Source organism: Periophthalmus magnuspinnatus, chromosome 3 (genome assembly GCF_009829125.3).
Source record: "Periophthalmus magnuspinnatus isolate fPerMag1 chromosome 3, fPerMag1.2.pri, whole genome shotgun sequence".
Taxonomy (NCBI): domain Eukaryota; kingdom Metazoa; phylum Chordata; class Actinopteri; order Gobiiformes; family Gobiidae; genus Periophthalmus; species Periophthalmus magnuspinnatus.
This window is the reverse complement of record NC_047128.1, coordinates 12,522,694-12,543,702: the sequence shown is the minus strand read 5'-3', so window position 1 is coordinate 12,543,702 and position 21,009 is coordinate 12,522,694. Positions and strand designations below refer to the sequence as shown.

Sequence of the window (21,009 nt, the reverse complement as noted above, 5' to 3'; positions counted from 1 at the left end):
ATAAAGATGATTTTTCAGCTTGTTCTGCTGTTGTAACGCTTCGACCAATCAGCTTTAAGTATTCTCTTGAACGTCCTGATCACTTTCACCTTTCCAGATTGATAAATGTGTAGCACTCAATCTGGCATGAGCGAGGTCAGCATTAACGTCCTGAGACCCGAGCTCTTGTATGACACGCTTTATTAATTTATCTTTGTTATTTGGGCTGATTGGAACCTGATGAGTCTAAATACAAAGAATTATCCTTTTACATTATGTAGTTTCTGAGAAAAAATATGTAAATCAAATGTCCTCATATGTGGACATTTTAATCATTTTGGTAAAACATGTGAATAATGATTTGTAAAAACTATTTATTATGACCCTGAACACAGCAACATTTGTCCTGAATGTAAAAACAAAATGAGAAACAACAATTGTGTGTATATATATATATATATATATATATATATATATATATATATATATATATATATATATATATATATATATATATATATATATATATAATAATTTTTTTTTTTTTTTTTTTTTAACATGTAAAAAAATCAGGTGCAATTTACGGTCAAAAGACTGCTGTGTGCTGTTTGCATCTAAATAAGAAGTGTTTATCATCCGCAAACCAGGCGGTGCAGTGTTAGCATGCTAGTTGTTGTTAGCATTACTCTGCACTCGGTACAGCTCCAGCCGGAAATATTCCGTATAGTAAAAAAAATAGGAGAGGAGCTCAGACGGCAGGACGTGCAGAGCGGTGAAGTCGGCGAGGTGTCGCGAGCCTTTTCCCTTCATAAATAAATAGTTATAGAGTGAACACGTGGTCTCGCAGGTGCAGCTTTAAAGGCGGCGGCCGCAGCAGCGCAGTAAAGCCTCCGGTTCTCCTGTGAGTGTCACACCTCAACTAAACCGGTCCGACACAGGAGTCTCAGATAGTGCAGTTTGAGTGAGGTGTTACTGTGATGCCAAAACTCTCGTCTGGCCTCATTATTAGATTTTTATTGCCATTTCAATCACCCAGCCCCACTTTTAACTCTTGTTTTTCCCATATTTTACCACTGAAAACCCTGTTCCACCTTATGATGTCATGAGGATGTGCTTTTCATTATTTTTTAAAGTTCATACATACTTCCAGTGTTTGTACAATTAAAAATGATAAATTTACTTTTAGTTGTTTCTTATCCGCATACAATGAACTACTTTAGATATAAAACAATAAACATTTTTAAAACTTGGAATGATTCAAATAGACCTTTAAATGTTTTCTTTTCCTTTCCTTTTATAGTTTACATTGTTTCAAAGAGATGTTGTCCATTTGAGTTTGTAGACATATCAACCAACAGCAGATGTGGCTAGAAGTTCGATTGCTGCCCTTACCAGCAACACACTCTGCCATTGTCTTCGGGCAAATCACTTCATCCAAGTTGCATTTAAAAATATGTAAAACATTTGTAAAATGTCCCAAAGTCCCAGGGTGGATGTGACTTCAAAGATCACAGTCTCATCTTTTATTGGTGCTTTTCAGATTCTAGAATGTGACGATGTCATACTCCCAAATGGGGCAAGAGAAGTTTTTCCTTATTGATATATGTATACTTTCCAATGAAATATCCAAAAGACAAATTCACATATTTCTATTAATGACTAGACCCTAGAACTCGCTATATAAACATAGAAATTAGCATTTTAAAGTAGACATATTGTGCTTTTGTCTGTTATATGGTTATAATCTATGACACCTTCTGATCATTAAGTTATATTCAGAACATTTCGATATTGATCTAAAATGACGATGTTTGCTGGTTTGGAAAATTGTGGAGTCTCTTTACAGCACCTCCTAAGGATAGCTACAGACCAGACTAGCGAGCAAAATGGCTATGGGACGCTTACGAATCCTATGTGTTTCACTGATTAACACAATAAAATGGGAGAATGAAGTAAATAAGTCACAGTGGGTATGTACCAGTGGTGGTGAAAATGGGGGTACATTGGAGAACAAAGATGATGGCCCACCCCTAGTTCCGGAAGGAAATTTCTCATTCATTTTTCTAATAGACCTTCTGAAAAAAAAATCATACTAAACATTTGAAAGCTCAGGGATAATCAGCTACATGAGTAATTTGATTTAAATCTGTTTCTGAAATTTTATAAACCACAAAGTTATTAAAACATTTCATTGAATCTTGCATTTTAAATGGCCATTTTAGACTTGAAACATCCACGTTATCAATATTAGCTAGCATGTAGCTGGTTAGCCTCTGTGAGGCCTTTGAACTCTTAATATTTACATTTTTTGAAAAGTCTACGGGAAAAATAAATGGAAAATTTACTTCCAGAACCAGAGCAGACTTTAAAGTGGGCGGTACTGTTGAGCTCCATACTCCATAACGTCTTGAATACAACAGTATAAGAATTACTCAAACATGCATGAATCACACTAAATACAACTTCAAGAAGGTAAATGAGAAGGGAAAACAATTATAACATGGCTAAAATTAATTATCTGACCCATCTGTATTATATATTATTGGCCTATAAAATTTTGTGATGAAACCCAGTGATAGGGAGGATACAGTGACCAAAAACATTTCTTGGATAAATTAAAAAGCTGTAGAAGGAAGAGTTGTGCTTTGTCTCCTCGCCTCCTGGTCTCCTCTGGTCTCAGTCAGGAGCTGATCTTGATCTGAACTCTGTCCACCATCTTGGATCTTCTCCCCTCCTCCCTCTCCTCCTTCCTCTTCCTCCTCTTTCCATAGCCGATCATAATCCGCCTTCAACTCTTGATATGACCTAGAAAACGTGTGAAATATTGACGTCGCCGGGAACGCCATAATGAGAATCCCGCTCAAAATACTCGTCAATGCCACAATTTGTCCCGGTATGCTCCTCGGCACCATGTCCCCATATCCTACTGTCGTCATGGAAATAATCGCCCACCAATAGGACGCCGGGATACTGCTGAACGACTGGTGATGGGGCGTGGCTGTGAACGGAGCTAGCTCGCTTTCAGCTAAATGCACCAATGGCGAAAACAACATCACAGCTACACATACGAATAGCAATAGCAAGCCAAATTCACGCATACTTCTTTGCATGGTTAGCCCGAGTGTCTGTAGACCCAAGGAATGCCTAGCTAGCCGCATTACGTACAGAATTCGTAGTGCGCGTAGCAAGCGGAGGATGAGGCTGAGTTTATCCAGGTAGCCCCTCCCTGCGGTCGCTGTGATGCCCAAATGTAGCTCTTCAGGGCTGGGCTCACGGAGGTCGACCACCAGGGAGACGTAGTAGGGCAGGATGGCCACTGCGTCGATGATGTTGAGAGGGCCACGGATGAATTCCAGTTTGCTCTGAGCATTGATGAAGCGAAGGAGGAACTCGAATGTGAACCAGGCGACGCAGATCGACTCCACCACAAACATGTTATGGCACTTCTGAGAACACTCGCCCTGGAGAGAGACATGGGGGTAAGAGAGAGAGGGAGAAAAAAGGCAGAGGAAGAGAAAGAAAAACATATTTAGTTGATTTTTTCCCTATGTATTTGAGGAAAATGTGTCTTGACCCAGATAGACAGATATATTGTATAAGCAGCTCTTCAGGTCAAAATAAGTCAGATGTGTACTGTCTACATCTAATTAGAAAGCATTTTACTTCACAAGCATGGGGAGAACATGCAGACTCCACACAGAAAGGGCCCATGTTGCAGAACAAGGACCTTCTTGCTATGAGGCTAAAGTGCAAACCTATTCATTCAATTCATACACAAAGTAATAAAAGTAGGCGTTACATAAATATTGATTTATTCTTCTAGCACAACTCAGCTAATTCCCCATTCCCAGAGAATAAATGGAACAGTAAGTGAATATTTGCTCTTTTGAGGAAACCAGAACTAGCCTAGCAGTATCATGGAAAAAGGGTTAATGTGAGAATATCAGGTCAGGAGGGATGGTCTGCTGTGATTGGTCCATTGATGTGAACAGGGTCATTTTTGAAGTATGAAACTGGTTAGGGTTAAGGTTAGGGAAATAGTTACGGTTAGGGTTTGATTAAGTTTAATAACAGGATTATGTTAAGGGGAGGAAAATAGTTTAGGGTTAGAAATTGTTCTGCGTTACTTAACATGTTAGCAGAAGTAACTTTAAAAGAACCTACAGCCTAATCACAACTTACATTTTTCATAGCAACAGAAGCTAACACGTTACCATGACAACCAGAGCTACATGATCACTTCTGTCTCTCTGGACCATAAAGAAGTGGACTAAGGGAGTGTAGCATTCATCACTCATCTAGGCTAGCAGTTATAGGGGTGAATTTGGAGGTGAGTTCCATATTTGGAATTCTGACCATAAGTATCATAGCAACCAAAGAGCCAATCTGAAGCAAGGCTGTTGAAGGTAACGCCCCTTTCTGTCCACACCGCTGGTTTAGCGGGGGAACCTTGGAGAAAAGAAGGCTTGTATCTTAATTTACAGACACAATAATGTAATAAAAATTCCAGAATCATGTAGAGCAGGTTAATAGCAACATGTAAGAGCAAAATGACAAGCCTGACAGCAGCAGTGACAGAGGGAGGGCCGACAGTTTTTCAATACAAAGTGAATTGGGGCCAGAGTAGATGGAGCCTGAAGCTGAATGCTCACTTCCTATTTAGAATGCGTCAGCTAGCAGGTTAGAGATGTAAATGTATGTATACAGTCAATGGTTCAACCCTAGAACTCACTGTATTACCACACAAATCAGCATTTTAAGAATATAGATTTTTTTATATTAAATATTATTGGCTATTGATAGTATCTAAAACTCAACAATAAACTGGTCACGTAAATATGAATCTAACCTCACGTAGTTACATCTCTGTGTGGGCTGTGGGACAATATTCAGAACAGCTAAATCCTGTTTTTCTCCTCACAGTCGCGCATGTTTTCATATGGAGCAGACTGTGAGGAACGGACTCAGGAGGACACTGGCAAATGTCAGGTATGAATGAGATGAGCGAGTTCGACTGGTCCTGATTGAACAGTGAAGAGGCAATTCTGCTCAGCTGTACTCCAGAGAACAAGGAATTGATCTGAACTATTGGACAAAATACACTATAAGCAAATTAGTCCCCCATCCTCTCCTTTGAATCCTCTGCTTCGTCTGATCCTCTCCTCTGCTCTGTCTGGCCCTCTCTTCTGCATTCTCTGCTCCGTCTGATCCCCTCCTCTGCATCCTCTGCTATGTCTCACCCTCACCTCAGCATCCTCAGCTCCATCTGACCCTCTCCTCTGCATCCTCTGCCTCATCTGCATCATCTGCTCCATCTGATCCACTCTTCTTCATCCTCTTGTTCAACTGACCCTCTTCTCTGCTGGATGCAGCAGAACATTTTTGTTCTCCTCTGCTGCATCCTCTCCTCTGCATCCTCTGCTCCATCTAACCCTCTACTCTGCATGCTCTTGTTCAACTGACCCTCTCCTCTGCTCCATCCACTCCAGTGCATCCTCTGCTCCATCAGACCCTCTCCTATGCCCCATCTTACCCTCTGCTTCATCTGACCCTCTCCTCTGCATCCTCTGCTCCATCTGCTCCTCTCTTCTTCACCAACTGTACCATCTGACCCTCTCCTCTGAATCCTCAAATCCTTGGGTCTTCCTCTAAGCCTCCTTGGTAAAACTCTATGGTTGTATTATGCAGGTTGTGGGGTGAGAGCGATTGACGGGAAGCACCAACGGGAACCCCATCCGCCATTTCCTCAGAAACTCGATCTGTTTTAGATTACAGTGAAACACAACACATCAATCCTGCTCTAGACTTCACTTAAGGGGAACCCGATATCTCCAACAACAAGCCAGTGGTAAGCAAGGACATTCAAGCTGTGTAGTAGTAGCCAGCCTATAACAGTGAGATAATGCTACATTTGTTTTGGAAATACAGAAGCTGAATTGGTATTAGAAGTATCACAATTTTTCTCAGTAAATATTTTTCAAAAGGTGCTATTAACAAGAACAGATATTGATAACAACCCAACCGATGTTCTGACAAGCACTGCAATTCTGATCATTTTATATTCAGATTTTAATATCAAGATTCTGTTTAGAGTGCACATTATAAAGTCAAGTATTAAAGGTGCACTGTGTAACTTTTTTGGTGGAGCAACCGTCATCTGTTGCAAAGCATCTCCGGCGGTGAAAATGAAGATTGATCGGAGCAATGACATCTTGAATACAGGATTATAAAGATCACTAACACTATAAAGATCTGTAACATGCATGACTCACTCTAAATACAACTTCAATACTAAAGTCAAGTTTGCATAACAGGACTGCTTTAAAGAGCTATTTGATGATGGTGATGATGGTGGTGGATGATGTATTCTGGGTAACATTTTTCCATCAGATAGTACTATCTACATTGTCCTGATACTGCAGTGTGTAGTAGTATATCACATTCAAAAGTGTGGTGGTCATTTTTGATGTCTGTGAACAAAGTAAACCAGGCCCCATTCAGACCTGCAGAGCACAGAGTCAGCTGCAGCTTTGATCAGCCCCAGGCCACTACAGCACTGCCACGATGAGCTCACTGGATTCAATGGTGTACTCTGTCTTTGTATTTCATCACACACTCACGCACTAAGCTACTATTCCAAATATTTGTATTCTTTGTTTAAAGTGGAACTAAACACGGAATCAACTTTACTTTTTTGTACTAAACTGTGCATATGGTGTTTGAATAGCATTACCTACTGTTCCTAGTGACTTTTTCTCAATTTTAGTGCAAACTAGATACAGATACAGCTTTGTAACACACTTTGTGTAACATTTTTGCTTGAAAAGTGCTTCATAAATAAAGTTTGATTTGATCTGAAAAAAAAAACTGTACTTTTTTTTTACTGTACTATGTGGCATCACACAGGACTGCCATGATTAGGCCAGGTGTTTTTAATTGCAAACACTTGGCTATAGGCATGGAGTTAAAAATGTGGCTACCTGTTAGACCAATCACACTGTTCCTCTTATGTCCAGAACTCCCCTCACGCTCCCCTTTAGTCCTCCAGGTACTGCTCAGTTTAGTAACTCTATTTGAAAGGTGGTTGTGGGCGTTAAAGTCCCACTTTAAGAGTACTTGTATATAGTTGTCCATCCAGTGCGTGCCCTATATTTTTCATGTTTAAACGCACAGTGTAAAAGCAAGTCTCACCTTCTTCTCCTCGGCCCTTAGGTCCGGCATGGTGCTGATGCAGAGGCTCACCACGGTTACCACTACCATGATGACCGACAAACAGGCGAAGATCTTCCCTGGGATTCCGGAGTGAGGGTTCTCCATGATCTCACGCACCATCCACACCACCCTTCGACCACAAAGGAGAGATGTGTCACAAATCTGACACTACAAACAGGTTAAAGTTGGTATAATATGCAAAATCATCGATTTTGAGCTGTTAAAGCGGCGGTACCCCAGTTTTCTAAATGAGTACATTTTGTGCCTTTCCCAAAAGAGTACATTGTAAAAGCTGAGACTACTGCACGCTGTCCACAGCTAATAATAAAGTATTTTTTAATTTCTATTAGTCAGAAGTAATCACCGAAAGCAGCTGTACACTGTTTCACTTCGCCATCTGAAAAAGCAGTTCTAAAGCTGTGCACACACATGAAAATGTGGATATTAACAATGCATCACTGTTTTACCTACCTCCTTCCACAGTGTAAAAATCACTTTACTTTGTTGTGACCATAGTTACTCAAAGTTGTAATTGACTTAGAGATAAGGCAGTGGACAGGGAGCTGCAGGTGGATGTCACTGACATGTTGAATATTAAACACATTAGGTGAAAACTTCACCAGTGGACACTTCTGTGTTTACAAAGAGAAATGTTTGTGTCTCAATGCTAACGCTAATGCTAATTTTGAGACACAATAAACATTAAAATAACAGCACGATCTGTATGTGAAGTATTCTATACATAAAATCAATCAGTTAGTCTTTATTTTAATAAAGTTACATTTTAATTGATTATTTTTATATTTAACACTTTTAATCAAACTTAACATTAGATTTGAGACAGAGTCAGTTAGCTAGCATGCTGCTCTGATTGATTTCTGCATATTTTCAAGCAATCCTGTATTGTCCTGCATTTGAGACTTCTCAAATGCAGGACAATACAGAATTGCAATACAACAACCTCGACCAAAGCATTTACATGCATGCTTTAGGATCTTTTTTCTTAGTATAGCGCCCCCTACCTGTGATAGCCCTGTCCAGTGTCCAGGCTCTTTCTTTGCTGGATGAGCCTCTTCTGTCTCCATTCTTCATCTTTCCGGTCCTTTTCCATCTTCTCATCCACGCGCGTGATCATTTTACGGCGACAGCAGCGTTCCATGTGAGCTGGATCCACACCCCAATAGTCCAGCTCATCGTGGAGGGACACGGCACACAGCTCACGGAGGAGGCGGAGCTTACCTGCCGCCAGGAAGTTTAGGATCACCCTGAGAGGAAACAGGGAAAACGATTTATTTTTGACAAACTCATCCAATCAATACTTTCAGCATTGATTGGTTGAGCATCACACATATGAGGAACAGTGTGATTGGTCTAATAGCTATCCACACATCAAACTCCGCCTCTGCAGCCAGGTTGCTGTAATCAGAAACATTAGGGCAGTCCTGTGTGATGTCACATAGTACTTAGAATTGCAGCAGCGACTAGAGGCAGCATACAATCAGTTTATGCAAACAGATTACACTTGTGAATTATGAGGTTAGATAGATATATAGATTTTGTTAATCCTGAAGAAAATTCAGTTTTCCAGCTGGAATACATCACAGGCAGAGATATAAAATAGGCATTAAAGTAGTAATAGGTTTAATCTGCATTTTTTTTATACCAAAACCTCCAGCCTCCTCACTCACTTCTCCTTTCTGCTGTCGTCCCAGATGAATCCTTATCATCTAAATAAAATGCTTAGACCAGTACAAATTTTGGTTGACTAAGACTCCATCGACCGATCAACTCCAGGCCTACAGCCCCAGTACCTTCCTCTTTACCTGAAGGCGGTTGGGTTACGGTCAAAGAAGTACTCCTTCCTGGTCTCGTCGTAGTCATCACAGAGTCTGGAGATCTCCTCAGGTGTGGAGCAGAACCGGAGCTGTCCCAGTCGGCTTTGAGGAAACCTCTCCAGAGTGGACCAAGGGAACGCATAGCGGTTTCCCCCCACATTTATTAGAGCCTGCAAGAGTTTACATTAGTTTAGTGCATTTTATGGGATCGGAACAGAGCACACTATGCATTATGAGAGAGGGAGATAGATATAGATAGATGGAAAACTATGTTCCACTTTGTGATGTCATGTGGTAATACAGGAAGTGCTCCACTGTGTTTTTAAACTCCATACACCTTTACTAGAATCATTTGGATGATTTCAGCCCCAGAATTGCCAATCTCTACTGAACTAAAGGTAAAAGGAGCTGTTGAAAACTACCACTACATGTCATCACAAGGTGGAACAAAGCCCTTGGAGCTTTAATAATGCAGGATTACTCAAACATGTATGAATGAAATAAAACAGGTACCAGGTCCAGGTACATTTTTGATGAGGTAACAGCGTTATAACAGGGCTTAAAGCTCACAAGAATCGATTTTGAGTAATACTGTATGACCTTTAATGGAAACAGTTCAACTGGCTTCTTGTTCACAATGGGAAAAATACAAGGAATTAGCTAGGACTAGGGGGTAGGGGAATGCGGAAATTATCTGAGCACTAAAAAGCAGAAGAATGCAAAATTATTCCTCAAACAAAAATAAAAAGATTGTAATGAGAATTGCACATGATCATCTGCAAATGAATCCCAAAAATAAAAAAAAATGTAAATGTTTTGCTTTTTCAGTCACAAAATGAGTTTGGTTTGGTCAGTAGCTGTAAATAATCTTGATGCCGCCTCTCACAACAGTCGTGACACAATAACATCATGACATCTGTACCTGCAGCTTGTGGTCCACTCGTGCTGCGGCCTTATGATCCCAAAGACGCCGTGCTCGTTGGAAGTAGACCCCTTTAATAGTTTCAGTCTCTGGGATTTCAGTGAAGAAGCGATCCACACTACTGTCATCGCTGCTGATCGAGTACGTGCTGAAGTCATGGTTAGCATTACTGATGATTGGCATTGTGGGTAAGAGGGGAGCGAGGGGCGGGGAGTGCACTGGAGTTTACTGAAACAAAAAATTACATGAAATTAAATAATGAACCAAAATCTCCATCTTCTAATGTTGAGTCACGTACTGCTGGGTTTGAGATGATGTCACAACACTGAATTGGCCAGTAATATTAAATACAGAGGGGGCAGCTATAGAATGTCATCTGAAACCCAGCAATTGGTTGTGTTCATGTGATATCAGCACATTATAGAATCTCTATAGTTTAAACCTGTAAACTATACGGATTCTACTGTATATATAAATAGTTAACCTGCTACTCGCCTCGTTCCAAATAAGAAGTGAGCATGGGTGTGCTTCCAGCTCCATCACTCTGGCTCCAATTCACTTTACATCAGAAAACCGCTGGCCCTTTCTCAATAACTGCTGCTGTCAGGCTGGTCCTTTTGATCTTAAAATATTTATATTAACCTGCTCTACATAATCCTTGTATTTTTATTTCTCTATTGTGTTGGTAATGAACATTATGGTGGTGGTATGAACATTAATAACAGACAAATCACCTTCTTTCCCAGATGTCGCAAGAGGTTTGATTGACAGGGTTGCTAAGCACCCACTCCCTGCTAAACCAACGCTGCGGGCAGGAAAGGGCGTTACCTACAACAGTTTCACTCCGGATTGGCTCTTTGGCATCAAATTGGATCCTATAACTGCTATCCTCGATGAACTTCATTTGACTGGAGCCGAACGCTATGGATGATGTCACACTCACTTAGTCCACTTCTTTATACAGTTTATGGTTTAAGCAGCATTGGAGACAGGTCAGAATTCTCAGGTGGAGTTTGCTGTGTAACTGTCAGACTGCAGATGTGTTGACCTGGTTTATAGTTACTGTCTGTAATTACTGGGCCTGTTCACATGAAACAAAAACTGGCACAAAGTTCAACATCTTCTCTGTCAGTATAAACAAACAAAAGTGAAATTTGTTTTTCATAATAGCTTCAGAAAGTGATGCCATTATTCAACCCCACAGACATGATTGTTGTCTGTTGAAAGAGTGTGTCAGTTTGAGGACCCAGAACCAAACAAATAATTATAAGTTTCAGTGTTTGTAGATTTCTAATTTGGATATTTCTTTCAACAACAGTGACTCTACCATAGAGTTATAAAGACCCCTCGGCCCTCCATCTGAAATAATTCATAACCTATACCCCACAAAATACATTTGAATGCAGGTAGCATTCTATAAAGCATTGTGAAGCATTCTGTAACTAATACATTTTCAAAGTGTTTTTTCCCATCACTATCTACTGGGTCTGGTTCTTGGATCACACGATCTCATCTCTGCTGTTTGTAGATGATGTTGTCCTGATGGCTTCATAGAGACTTGCAGCAGGCACTGGGGTGGTTTGCAGCCGAGTGTGAAGCGGCTGGGATGAGAATCAGCTCCTCCAAATCTGAGGCCATGGTTCTCGACCGGAAAAAGGTGGCTTGCCCTCTCCAGGTGGGTGATGAGTCCTTGCCTCAAGTGGAGGAGTTTAAGTATCTCGAGGTCTTGTTCACGATTGAGGGAAGGATGGAGTGTGAGATTGACAGTTGGATCTGTGCAGCATCTGCAGTGATACGGTTGCTGTATCGGACTGTTGCGGTAAAGAGTGAACTTAGTCCAAAGGCAAAGCTCTTGATTTTCCGGTCAAACTACGTTCTTACCCTAACCTATGGTCATGAGCTTTGGGTAATGACCGAAACGACAAGATCGCGGATACAAGCAGTTAAAAAGTGGAAGAAAATGGATCGATGGATGGATGAAATTTATTTTTTCCTGAACAGTTTTATTTTGAGTTTCATCAGAACTACTGGAAGACCACATGGTGTAATAAGCAAATACTATTTTGTATTGAAAATTACAATATTGTCTAAAAAAGAGCTTTTAAAATGATAATTTGGGCATCAAAATAAGTATTGAGTATCGAATCTATTCTTTAGTACTGAAATGATTTTGAAATGTTAGTATATACCAGATATATCAGAAATCAGACTGTTGTTTTGGAGAAATTAATTTTAATTTTGAGTAAGGTTTAGGTACACTGTATTGCCCCCACAGGAAAACTTGTCCTCTGCATTTGACCCATCTTTCACTGCCACTGGGGCAACTTGTCAGGAGCAATGCAGCGCCCAGGGACCCATCTTCATGATCTTGTTGCTAAGCTTGGTCAGGCCTACCTTAGCTCAAGTAGAGCAAAAATAGGCTGCTAAAATAAGACCATATCATTACATCATCAGGATAATCCAAAAAATATCCAGCTGCCCAACCCAGCATTACTGTTTACCCTACTAGTAATGTACACTAAGTAGATCTGATTGTTAATATAATAGGGCTATTAAATTACTTTGGGCACTTTTAAAACTTAAAGAGGGGGTATTACACTTCTATGGGGTATTAACTGCTAACACATAACATATTTAGATTACCATGTTACTTTTTACTGTTCAGGCATGTTTCTGATGAAGGAACAAAGTTACAGTAACATGGCTGAAAGGTGCAAAAAGTTTGCATAACACCCTCTCTTTGAAGGTCAATGTCATCTTTTTAGGTCTAGGGTTCACCACCAGCTTGTCTCCATAGGCCTGCTGTTGTCTTGCGTTGAATGTTCCACTGTATGGCATTGTATTGATTTATCATGGATTTATTCAATTACAGGTGTTTTTTTTTTTTTGTTTTTTTTTGCTCAAAACACATTCAAAAACATGCATTCTTACTGTAAGCAAGCTTGCCTCTCCACAGATCTGACCTGTGCTTTGAATGGTTGTCTCCATGGAGATAGGTTAAGGTAGAATTAATTGTCTCTAAAAGGGAGGTTTGTCCTCTGTTCTTAGGATGCTCTGAATGCTTAAGGTAATTGAGGAATAACTTTGGACCACTGCAAAACTTTAAAAATTAACTAGTTCTGTTTTTCATGTTTTTGAGACAGTAAAAATCAGGTACAGTGCCTTGAAAATAAGATTCACTTAACAAAGAATAGGGGATGGGTCCATTTGCGCACTCCTGTCTACACTCAGGTTAAGAGCACAAAAACAGAAATAACCCAGATACCCCGATGAGCAGCGTCCATTACAAGTCAACATCCCCATGACTTATTCAACACCATAAGAATCTAATAATAACCCTGTGTAACCTCTGCATCTCCACACTTACCCACTCAAAGGTTTACGCAAGAATAGCCACATGGGAGTCACCATTTAAACAACAGGGGAGAGCAATGTTTTAGAGGAATTATTAATTTGAGGAAATCAGGCTAGTGTTTGTACAGGTCTAAACTACAGTATTAGCAGTTTTTATGCAGACAGGAGATTACCGGTATGTCATTTCAAAAATTTCAATCTTTATATAGTGGTTTTTGTTCACATTGCTATTTCGATTCAATTGTGATTTTTCTTGCAGCCTATCAGATAGAGTGCTCCCAGGTATGATGGAACAGTGTTGTTGTGTCCTTGGGCAAAACACTTCACCCAGGTTAATAGCTTATGTCTAAATGCAGTGTTTCTCATTTGTGGAGGAGACTATGGTACTCCTAATAACCTTGGAGTCTTGGAGTACAAACTAAATCAGTTTGTATTGTCTGTATTGTTACATAAAAAGTAACTCTGATCAAATACTTAAAAATACAATCAGTCAGTACATTTTATACTCCACACTCTCTATGAGAGAAAATGATATGTGCCTCTGTGGTCTGAATGAAATCGAAGGCTCTAGCTTGAGTGAGTCTTTGGATGTCACTGGTCACCTGCTTTACTTCATGGTGATGAATAAGTTTAATGCCTGACTATGAAATATTCCAGGCAAAGTACAAACATCTCCATGGAGACAAGCCACCAGGACTCTCGGACTCTCGTCCGTCAGAAAGTTACATGCACCTTTGAATAAGGTGTTTGCAGGTAATGACTCCATCTACATCTAACAAGAGCAAAACCAGATAGTCCTATTTGGAAAAATTATAGCAAAAGACGAAATTTAAATCTGTCAACTGGACAAATCGTTGTAGTCTTCACTTGTACAACGATTTGTCCAGTGGACAAATTAATTTCGCCTTTTGTTATGGAGCAGATCTGGACGACTGAGGGATTATTGTTTTTTTTATTTTGTGATCATCTTCTAGAGATATTAACAATGCCAATAATGTAGTGTTTTTTTCTCTGTTTTGTTTTGGGTTTTTTTTTTTTTATCAAGAAGGGATGCAAAAATAAAATACACCTGGCTTTTGAAAATATTACTATACCAAGAATAAACAGCAAGCCTGCGATGACTTTTTCAAATGGCATTTATCTGTTTTTACAAATGATTTCTTCAAGTAGGCTACTAAGTATAACCAAAGGTGAACTCTGTCTCCATGGAGACAACCAGGTAATGCAACCAAACTATTAGCCTATTGTAAGAGCGTGCGTAAAAGTAGCTGATACTAAGAATTTACAATAATTCTCAATACATTAACAATAATACCGCTTAAAAAAAATCTTGTTTTCACTTGGAATTCAGAATGACAAAAATAGGACTTTTGCCGTAGCAATTATCAATACAAAAAATATATATGTTTTGATTTGGAAATAAATACAAAATGTTGCATATAGGCAAACAACAACAACAACAACAAAGTATAATACAATGATAATTAGTTTACTTATTATTTTACATACTAAAACATGGGCTGTTACTGTCTTTTTAACTTGTGTAGGCTACACGTATAAAGTAGCCTTTATTTACCGTTTTGAATTATAGTATAGATATAGATATGCTCGTAAACAGCTGTTATTTTGGCCATTATAATCGTGACACACTAAATCCCCGTATTGTCCCATGTCTAGCCCCGATATAAGCTCATATCTGTCCAGTCTACTCACATGTAACACGATTTTAAAATGTCTTACTTGAGTTTACGCGGGACAGTGCGCTGGGCGCTTCGTTATCCTCGTCTTTCTCCCGGACATTTTTTCCTTCGCTTTAGCCGCTACAAACTCGCTCCAAAATTCGCAACCGGTGTCTACTCCACAACCCTACCTCCCGTGTCGTTGTAACTTGTTACTCAGGCCTGTCACTCTCCACTGAATCAAATCAAGTCAGCCCGGTCTCCGTCTCTCTCCATGGGTCCAGAGTGTGCCCGTGCGCGGGGGAGAGGCGCACTGATCCCGCGGAGTCCTGCCGCTGCAGCGGACGTTCTCTATCTCACTCTCTTCTCCAACATCACTCCATCCATACCCCTCCTCTCTCTCTCTCCCTCTCTCTCCTCTGTGCACTCACACGAGGACTTCCCACGTTTACAACATTAATACGCGCGTAATGACCAGTAACTTATAGGCCTAGTCATTATTGTCTCTGTAAGTAAGTAAACGTTAAAGGTGCACTACGTAACTTTTCTGGTGTAGAGTTAAGGAGATGTTGCTTTACCTGGAATGTTCCACAGAATGGCATTAAGCATCAAAGAGTACCTTGAAAGTATGGCATTCTGACTGTGTCTCGGCTTTCTACAGATCCGACCTGCAATTTTGCCCGATCTTGATACCTTCTTGTCTCCATAGGTCTGTTTAATGCCATACTGTGGAATATTCTTGGAAAAGAAGCTTGAATTCTGTCAAATGGACAAATGTTTTTAAATTTAATAAATTTCAAGATCCAGTTCTTTTCCTGTCCATGGGTCCATACCATAGATTGTACAAATGTCCAGATTGCTGAACAGTTTGAACTGTTGCCAACAAGCAGGCAGCTGACTTTCCACCAGAAATGTTACATAGTGCAGCTTTAACCATTTTGAGAAACACACCAACAGTGAACACAAAGCAGTTATGTCTGTAGTCATTTATATTACAGCTCTGAACAGGATCCAGGTGCAGGCTGTTAATACCTTAATTGTCTTGGTTGAGTGAACAATTAATCCTGATTAAGTCCAGTTTAGTCCAGTTTTAGTCCAAGGTCTGTGCTTGGTTGATTAGATTCTTAGGCTTTGTCTCTATTAGGCCTAGAGGTGAGGCTAAACGGTCTATGCAAGAATATATTGAAGTAGCTGCTTGTAACTGTATGCAGATATGCATGCATTATTATTATGTTATGGTATTATGTTATTGTGTTGCACCGGATGTTCCACAGTATGCCATTAAACTCATTAACATTATCTGTATGGAGGCAAGCTGGTAACATGAAGGTCGCTGCTGTCACTGATTACATCCACTACAGATACGTCTAATGCTGTACTGTTTTAGCTGCTCAAGTTGATGTATTTTTATTTATTTATCCCACAACACATTTGAAAAGTTCTTCAAATAGTTTTGTAAAGAGAAAATAAGAACATTCACCACCAGAAAAGTTACACAATGCAGCTATAAGTGAATAATCAGGAACTGTTCGTTAGCTTGCTAGTTGTTATTAGCATTACAGCCAGAGAAAAACTCATCTCTGTATAGTGAGAGTTGTGAAAAGTGCTTATAAACTGTTTTTTAAGACTTGTAACTGAATTACAGATAAACATTAGCATTTCCATGGAGACAAGCAGGTGGCCACCAGAAAAGTCACACTTTGCAGCTTTAAAATGGTGCGTGCTAATGTTGATCCATGTGTCGGGGCTCATGGAGAACAGATGACCCGAGCCTTAATTAGCCTCGGCGCCACTTTGTCTTTGAATAATTGTGTGTGTCACCGTGGAAACTGATTGGGTTCAAGTGCATCATTAGGAAAAGTGTTTTAGATGAAGGAGGAGAGAGAGAGAGAGAGAGAGAGAGAAAGAGAGGGGGAGAGACAGTGAAGGGAAGGATGGAGAGAGAAAAAGAGACAGAGGGGAGAAAAAGATAGGGGGTACAGGGGCAAAGTGAGATAAAAGAGAGAGAGGGAGAGAGAGAGGAGGGAGACAGGGAGAGGTGAGAGGGGGTGAGGGGAGAGAGAAATAGAGAGAAAGAGGAGACTGGAGGTGAAGGGGAAATGAGTTAGCTAGAGAGAGAATTGTAAGGGGGAGAGTGGGGCAGAGACAGTGAAGAGAGAAGGGAGAGAGAGGGGGAAATGGACAGATAGATGGGCAAGAGAGAGAGGAGAGACTGGAGGGATAAGGGAGAGAGAGAAGAGAGGGAGAGAGAGAAGGGTGTAGGAGAATGGGGCAGAGGCAGTGAAGAGGAAGAGAGACAAGGAGAGGAGAAAGAAGAAAGAGGATGCAGGAGCAAAGCGAGATAAAAGAGAGGGAGCTAAAGAAAGGAGGAGAGACAGACAGGGTGGGGAGAAGGAACTGAGAGTGGGGGGAGAGAGAAGAGAAGGGGGTGGGGAGGAGAGTGAGAGAAGAAAAGGAGAGAGAAAAGAAGAGAGACGAGACGGAGAGAGAGGTGAATGGTGGTGAAGGGGAAATGAGTGAGAGAGAGAGAAGGGTGAGGAGGAGAGTGGAGCAGAAACAGTGAAGAGAGGGAGGAATGGGCATAGAGATGGGCAAGAGAGAGGGACTAGAGGGATGAAGGAGAGAGAGAAGAGAGAGAGATGGGCAAGAGACAGGAGAGGGACTGCAAGGATGAGTTAAAGAGAGAAGAGAGGGAACGAGAGATGGGCACGAGACAGGAAAGGGACTGGAGGGATGAGTTAAAGAGAGAAGAGAGGGAACGAGAGATGGGCAAGAGACAGGAAAGGGACTGGAGGGAGAGCGAGAGAAGAGGGAGAGGGAGATGAGCAAGAGACAGGAGAAGGACTGGAGGGATGAGGGAGAGAGAGAGAGAAGAGAGGGAGAGAGAGAAGGGTGAGGGGGAAAGGGAGTAGGAGAGAGTGGTAGAGACAGTGAAGAGAGGAAGAGACAGGGAGGCAAGAAAGAAGAAAGGAGGTGCAGGTGAACTGGTTTGTTTTCATTATCGGTCCTCTGTGAGACTTCACGCAACTAAACTCTGCCCCTTAAACTCTACCCCTTAAACTCCCTCATGGGTCTGAAAAATCCGCTCTTGTCAAGATTGTTCCGTATCCTTCAGTTTCACATGGTTTTAACTATTTATAATAAGTAAATAAGGCAATAAAATAAGAATCAAAGCTTTTTAGTAACCAAACTACTGGCCCTAATCTCATGACTGTCTACATCTAAAAACTGGCCACATTAGAACTGAAATGGGCACATTCAAGAACTGGTTATTTTACTTTCCAAAAATTGAATACATTTCAAGGATATGCAAAACCGGACAGATTGGAGCCACTAATGCACCAATTTTAATTTTAATAAAGTGGTGATAAACATTTATACCCATTTCTGCTCCTGTTTTTAATGTTTTAAATTGACCTGTGTAGTTATTTGGTTTGTTTGGTTTTATATTCAGAATCAGAATCAGAATCAGAATCAGAAGACTTTTATTGCCATTGTCTGTGAACACAGTTCACAAATTGGGAAGTGATAAAGTGCAACATAAAACACACTGAATAAATACAAATACAAATAAGGGCATGCACAAAGTTAAAAAAAAAAAGGAAAAAAAAGACATGTTTAAAAAATAAAATAAAATACTTATAGGTAGAAAATATATACAACAGCAGCATCAGAACAACAGTGCAAACATGACTTATTAAAGTGACTGGTATTATAAAGTGTCCAGTTTTGTGCAAATATTAACAAACAGCAGAGGGGAAGAAACTGTTCTTATGAAGATTGTTCTGTATTAGAACTCATGAGAAAGTGAGTTTGGTGCTCTCCCTGTACAAATAAAAATACATGAAATGGAATGAAAAATAAGGGCTAGAAAGATGATAAGGATAGAGAGTGGGGGATAAGAGGAGAAGAAAGAGGGATATGGGGTAGAGGAAAAGTAAAGACAGGAGAGAGGGAGACGAGGGACATGCAATAGATAGACAGAGAGAGGAAGAGAGAGGTGAAAAAGAGAAAGGAGTGAGAGGAAAAGGGTAAGAATTAATGTGAGATAGATATCTAGATATATGTAGATAGGTATATAGATAAAAGAGGTAAAGAGACAGGGAGAGGGGTAAGAGAGAAAGAATGAGGGAGAAAGAGAAGATAGACAGATATGAAAAAGTGAAAGGGGAGTTGTGTAAATGTGCTGTGTAATCCACTACAGGGTCTGGGACACTGAGCTTATGGGATCATATTTGAGTCTGAAACATTCGTCTAATGGAGAGATTTCAGATGTAATTTGTAGAGATTTAGTGTTTGTGTTTGTGCTCAGAGCGAGGGACAAAAACACATCCGTCATCATCTCTGAGGTTTATTACACAGGGCCATTATGTCTGGCGGATAACAATAGGTGTACTGCTGTTGCTGCTGCTGGTCTAGTCTTACACGTTTAAAGAGGGGGTATTATGCAAACTCTTTTACCATGTTATAAGGTTGTTCCCTTGTCAAAAACCTGCCTGAAGAGGCTTTAGATGTCATCCATGCATGTTTGAGTATTTCAGCAATCTCTCCCAAACCCTATTTGAACCCTCCTTATGGTTAGCTGTAAGATTCTGTCCAATGCTCCACCCACAAGCCTACATCACCCATGCTCCCACATGATATAATACAAAACATGATACAAAATACAAAAACATAATACAAAACTGTACACAACAACTTCACAAACCTGATGCGATGTGCAGTAGTTTTATTAGCGCGATGTTCACTGATTGTGTTGTGATAGCGTTCTGAAGGGGAGAGTGACTTAGCGTGGAGAGCAAAGGGAGAAGAAATTCAGAGCATCAAAAATTTAAGTGTAAAGTGTAATATGTTATTTTTGGTGAATATTGCATTTTCAACACAATGAAAAGTAACATGGTGATCTAATTATGTTATGTGTTTGCAGTTAACCCCTCTTTAAAAAGAACTAGCTTAAACCTCCACCACAACACACAAAATATTTCATATTCTCCAGCAAAAGCAGCGTATATAACACATTTGAATGAGTTATCTTTTTTTGTTTTTTATGTATTGGTGTTAAAAGGCTATTTTTCTTGATTGAGAAAGTGCATGTGCTGCTGCATACTACCAGCTCAGCCACTGTTATCCAGGCCTACATCAGTGGTATAATACTCCCTACAGCAGAAGCACAGCCAGCAGTGTTGTCACGATACTAAAATTTTAAATGCAGTTTCGATTTCTTTTATATTCCCATGTGGCCTTTTATCTGTGTAATCCCCCAGTGGTCCAGGTAGGTTCCATAGTGGTTCATGGGTGTATACTAGTCTATGTGTCTTACACTTGTTCTGATACAGCTCAAGATCATTCTAAAGCTATTCAAGAAAGGTTCATTTCTTTGCTGTTGTGACATTTTAGTACCAATACTTACTTACTCAAATGAATATCTAGTTTCGATACTAGTTTTAGTATCAAATAGGATCAGATTTTTGATACTTTTGACAACCCTCATAGCTAGGCTTGACTTGAATGGACAGTACTATCACAGTGTGTTGATTGCCTCTGGGCCCCTCACTGTTGGTAAATAAACTTCTCCTGTGTTCCGGTGTCCTGTCTCTTGTTACAACTCTTAGGTTACTTCAGTTTATTGTGTAACAGGCCTGGTATCTGTTGATGTGAAGTATTACAAGTGAAAAAGTTGGATTGGTGAAATGAGATACTGAAATGCAAGTACTAAAGCAGTCCACCACAAAGGCTCGCAGTGGTTAAGGAGACAGGAGTTGGAGACAGGAGCTGGAGACAGGAGCTGGAGACAGGAGCCAGAGACAGGACCTGGAGACAGGAGTTGAAAACAGGAGCCAGAGACAGGAGCTGGAGACAAGAGTTGGAGACAGGAGCTGGAGACAGGAGCTGGAGACAGGAATGGTAAATGGTAAATGGTCACATTTTTCTATAGCGCTTTTCTACCTTCAAGGCACTCAAAGCGCTTTACAACAAGGAACCACTCACCCATTCACACACCAGTGTACGCAGACACTGAGGGTAAGGT

At 40.3% G+C, this 21,009-nt stretch overlaps 1 protein-coding gene across 1 annotated transcript; it reads right to left on the bottom strand.

Annotated features, from left to right (window-relative positions):
* Positions 1-2,594: 2,594 nt before the first annotated feature.
* LOC117393793 (potassium voltage-gated channel subfamily G member 4-like) lies at positions 2,595-10,131 on the bottom strand. The gene is made up of 5 exons (XM_033991803.1): positions 9,949-10,131; positions 9,015-9,196; positions 8,214-8,456; positions 7,171-7,321; positions 2,595-3,440 (listed from the first exon to the last, which is right to left on the bottom strand). Exons 1-5 carry the CDS (start codon positions 10,129-10,131, stop codon positions 2,595-2,597), a joined length of 1,605 nt encoding a protein of 534 aa, XP_033847694.1.
* Between the last annotated feature and the right edge of the window lie 10,878 nt (positions 10,132-21,009).